This window comes from Colius striatus, chromosome 6 (genome assembly GCF_028858725.1).
Source record: "Colius striatus isolate bColStr4 chromosome 6, bColStr4.1.hap1, whole genome shotgun sequence".
Taxonomy (NCBI): domain Eukaryota; kingdom Metazoa; phylum Chordata; class Aves; order Coliiformes; family Coliidae; genus Colius; species Colius striatus.
The window spans coordinates 22,148,650-22,153,335 of record NC_084764.1 but is presented as its reverse complement, the minus strand read 5'-3'; the positions used below and the strand labels follow the sequence as shown (position 1 = coordinate 22,153,335).

Genomic DNA, 4,686 nt, shown 5'->3' with positions numbered 1-4,686 from the left:
ACCTCACACAGAAAAATGCAAAACAAACCAAAATCCTACCAAGGTCCCAGTGTGGCCATAAGGATATTTATACACGCAAAATAAAGAAAATATATAAGCAATTTAAAAATGCTGGACAACATTATTTTTAGACCTGGCTTTTAATCACAAATTAAATGTGTCTTTTAAAATCTAACAATGGCCAAATGCAGAGAAGATGTTAAAAATCCACTCGGTGATACTTTCTGCATATAACATAACAAAACACTTATTTTGAAAACTAATTTTCAGTAATTTCAAAGCTAATTTTTGTGTATGTGTTGATGGGTCGTAATTCAATACAGTTTACATAGGTGAGATACGCATCCATAGCAATAGGGTAGCAGGTCCAGTACAGTAAGTCTGTATAGCCAAACTGTGAGATATATCGAAGAAGAATCCATTTGCTTTTTAGCTTTCTCCTCCACTGCACTAAGGAACAAGAAGCTAAATTTCTTCTTCTCTTCAAGCAACCAGTAGCTATGAACCCATAAGCCCTCTAAAGGACTGACTCTTACAAACTCACGTTACATTTCTTCTACAGCAGTTGTTCCTGCCTCTTGTTACAAGTGGAGATTGCTCAGAGAGATGCTACCTCTGTATGGAGTCATGAGAATGTTAAGAAGTGTTATCTTGAACAGACAGGTACTGAGATGCGCTCTTTTGCACTAACACCTGCAATTTGAACCATGCTACAACACCCATAAAAAACTGAATATACCAAGCAAGAGAGGAAAAGCACAAGGACAAGCAGCACAGGGGTTGACCTTTTCGGGTGTCACTGGAAGCAATAATAAGTATGTTCCTATAAACCAATCTCTTGTCTGAGCTAGATGAGCTCAATCAGGTCAGTTTAGGCATTGGTCATAATTAAGGAAAATCAACTCACTATCACTTAACTTCTGAATGAAAGGCACAGCATGAAGATTTCCAGACCAAGGTTATCTGCATTGGCTTTACACCTTCAGGTCACTTGTTTTAAATTTAGACAGTCATTGCAGACAAGGAAATGGCTTTCTAAACAAGACAACTTTGAGAAATGGTGGCGGCTTTGCTCTGAACGTCCAAGCATTAAGAGTTGCGGAATCATAGGGGAAAAAAAAAGTGTAAGGAAAATTAACATGAATTTTGCAGGAGGAATAGGCATCTCTTTTACAAGGCCCTCATAGAGGGGAAAGTAGAATGAGACCAGACTGTCACTGCTTCCCTAATTGTAAATGTACTGCCTCAAAGGGGAGAAAATTTCCATTAGTAATTTCCTGTGAAACATCCCCAAAAGCAGCACAGGTGGCTCATACCCCCCTTATGCATAATTCATCTGATAATGGCTGAAATTTTAAACACCAAAGTAGCAAGTTAACTTTTCTAAACGGGGATCAGACAAATGCGTTTGAAGCTAATCAGGGCAAAACTGCAGAGACGGGAGAAACAAGTGCAGGACAACAGAACAAAGTAACAAGTTTAAGGCCGGGTTTACTTTGCCTGCAAATACTTGCAAAGGCCAAATACTCCTGCCCGCCGGTGCTCCTCCAAAGGAGAAGCCTTTGGACGCAGGGCCCGATAAACAGACGGAGGTGTATGGCTGCGGGCAGACCAGCCAGAGGTTTGCTCACGGCCGCGGGCCTCCTGCAGCCAGGCCCAGCATCAGCGGGGGCTGCCCCGGGCACTGCTGTCGGGGCCGAGACCAGCCCAGCCGAGCCTCTGCCGCTTTCCTCCGGGGTAAAAAGCTCTGCCAGAGCTCCTCGACCTGCAGCCAGCGGGTGACCAACGGGCTCTACCCTCCGCCTGTTCTCAAACTATGCGAAACCTCGTTAAATAAGTAACTACGCCGGCCTGGCCGGCCCCGATCCCCGGCAGCGGGGCACTGCCGCTCCTCGCTCCTCTCCCCTCTCCTCTCCCCACCGCGCAGGGGTAAACAAACGCGCCGCCGTCTACCTGTGCAATACCTCCGCAACACATTTTATTTACATGAAATCAACTCAGGGCATTGTACATTATATACAGATATTTTCCCCCTCCGACAAGGCAGAGCTTGTGCAAGATTAGTAGCATCCTCTGGAGTGTATCCGACAGTCCACGAGAAATGTGTCCCCCTGCGAGGTATCAGCTGTCGGAATCCAAGTCACTTTTCCCATCTTCTTGTCTCTTCTCCGGAGACGTTTTAGACGCTTTATTCCATTTTTGTGTGTTTTCTGACTCCTCCGAAGACGATCGCTTTTGCCTCCTCCACTTTGCCCGGCGGTTTTTGAACCAAACCTGTTAACGTTAAGAAATTAGATTTTTAGGGAAAAGAAAAATAAAAGCCTGCCACCCCGCAGCACGACTTTGTCCCCGTCGGAGCCTGCACGGGGCCACTAGCAGCCGCGGCGGGGCCAACGTGCAGCGGCCGCGCTGGGACGGGGGGAGGCGGAGGGAAAGCTGCGCTCGGGTGAGAAAGGCTGAGCGCCTTCAGGAGGCACGTCACGGGCTCACAGCCGTGTGATCGGCTCGGCCAGCTGCCCTCAGAAGGGCATTTAGAAATACTAACAAAAATCCTTTCCCTCTTTGCAAAGCTGCAAAATTGTTGCCCTCCCCCGCGCCAGCTCTCCGCAGCCGGCAGAGCCGGGCTGGAGCAGCACTGAGGCACCTCCGGCCTCAGCGCCTTTCCGTGCGAAAGGGATCGAGTGGAAAGGGGGTAAAAAAGAAAATCAAATACCTCCACTTTTTCCTCTCTTAAGTGCACCCTTCTGGCCAGCTGTTCCCTGGTGCCCACGTCTGGGTATTTCGTTTCCTGGAAGAGGTTTTCCAGTGCTTCGAGCTGCTCGTCAGTGAAGATCGTCCGATGCCGTCTTTTTCGCCTACAGTGCAGCTGGTTCAGTAGCTGCAGCTCCGTCCGGGACAAAGTGCCCACGTTCATGTAGGGCAACATCTGATGGGGAACAGGGGACATCAGGACTGACCCAGTGCCCTCGTAACCTACGGACAGACAGACGAGACGACTTTGCATGAGAACGCTACTCCTCCCCGCACCCCGAGAAAAATATTCCCCTCCCGCGCTCCTGCGGGCCGCCAGCTCCCCGCCTGCCCCGCGGCTGCGGAAACAAAGAAAGTCCGTCCGCCGCTTCCCTTCCCGTCCCGTCCCGTCCCATCCCACGCGGGGCAGCCTTACCTGTGGGGGGGACGCAGGAGCACTGCTGGGCGCCCAGGGCCGGCACGGCACTGCAGCACGAAGGGCCCACGGGAGACGCCGGCACATGCAGCTGCCCGTAGTAGTAGTTGTTGTAGCCAAGCCGCGATCCGGTGACCGCCGGCGGCAGCGCGGAGGCGGGTGCCACTGCCCGGGAGTAAAATCCGCCGTAGTCGGAGGTGCCGGCGTAGAGCGAGTCCCCGTGAAGGCCGGGGAAGACGACGGGAGCGGCGGCGCTCGGGGGCAGCAGCAGCGAGTCCTTGCAGCGAGGTCTGGCCGCCAGAATACTGTCGATGCTGAACATGCTGACAGGCATGCCCCAACCCGTGCCGGGGACCGGCCGGGGGAGGGAAGGAGGGAGGGAGGGAGGGTAGGTTGTGGTGGTGGTGGTTGTGGTGGAGGGGGGGTGGGGATGGGGGTGGGGAAGGCTGGAGACGAACGAAACCGAAACTTTTCGGAGAAAAATTAAAAAGGGATCAGAGCGAGAAGAGCGGAGCTTTTTCCGAGGGCAGCGTGCGGGCAGAGTGTGCGTGTGTTTCTGTGAGCGCGTGTGTGTGTGCGTGCGTGTGCGCAGGATCCACCCCTGGAACTTTCCCCCCTCAACTCTCGCCTGTTTACTGATCTCAACCCAGAGGGCTGCTCGGAGTATAATCCATCTGAACCTCTTCCCTTTTTTATACTCAGGCGACGTCATCCTGGATTTAGTTCCTGGTAATACGCGGATGACAAACAAAACCAGATTTGATTTTTTTTTCTTCCCCTTTTTGGTGGAGAAGAGGTGGGAGTTACACAAAGGAGTGAAAGGAGTCCGGGTCTGTGTATTGAGAATTAATGAAATTAATGTAATCCTTTCCATTAGTGGGCTTTTTTGAAAGGCCCCAGATTGAGGGTTGATCTCCGCTGCACCGGCTAATTGCCCAGGTTAATCTTATTAATGCCATTGTGCAGAAGTGGTTAGCAGTTCCTAGCCTCGTCTATTATGCACCTACTTTGCTCGTGTTAGTTCACATTAGTGGGTGCGATTTCCTCTGTCTGAAAATCAGATTCTTTATTGAGGCTTCGAATTGGTTAAGAAGCACTTTAAAAAAAGAGAAAAAAAGAAATAAACTGCGAGAGAACCATGCAACTTCCCCGTCCTCCGTGTTTCTGTAGCAGGGCTTGAATCTTGCGCCCCGCGGCGAGAAGAACCGAAAAGGGCATTGAGGAGTAGGCTCTCCTCCGAGTTAAGCTTTATGCAGTGAGGCAGCTGTGTCTTCACTGGGTAAATGAACTATTTTTTTCCCTCTCGCCAGATTACCTGGCAGAACAAGAACCCGTGAATGTTGTATTTAAAAAAAACCCAAAAAACAAAAAAAAACAAAAACAAAAAAAAACCCAACAAACCAAAACCCCAACATAACCCAAAAAAACAGTTTCAGATCCAGGCAGGTGTCAATTTATTTTTAAACAAGCCAGGAAGTGGAAATGTTAGAGACCAGTGTCATCTCACATATTCGGGTCTG

The 4,686-nt window shown here is 50.1% G+C and overlaps 1 protein-coding gene across 1 annotated transcript; it reads right to left on the bottom strand.

The window, feature by feature from the left end:
* Nucleotides 1-2,121: 2,121 nt before the first annotated feature.
* Nucleotides 2,122-3,500, bottom strand: GSC (goosecoid homeobox). Its single transcript, XM_061998813.1, has 3 exons — nt 3,167-3,500; nt 2,714-2,973; nt 2,122-2,274 (listed from the first exon to the last, which is right to left on the bottom strand). The coding sequence occupies exons 1-3, from the start codon at nt 3,498-3,500 to the stop codon at nt 2,122-2,124; spliced, it is 747 nt and encodes a 248-aa protein (XP_061854797.1).
* Between the last annotated feature and the right edge of the window lie 1,186 nt (nt 3,501-4,686).

Coding starts and splice junctions, on each gene's coding strand:
- GSC (XM_061998813.1), bottom strand. CDS start 3,500: ATGCCTGTCAGCATGTTCAGCATCGACAGTATTCTGGCGGCCAGACCT. Junction 2,974..3,166: donor CTCCTGCGTCCCCCCCACAG/GTAAGGCTGCCC, acceptor GTCTGTCCGTAG/GTTACGAGGGCACTGGGTCA. Junction 2,275..2,713: donor TAAGAGAGGAAAAAGTGGAG/GTATTTGATTTT, acceptor TAACGTTAACAG/GTTTGGTTCAAAAACCGCCG.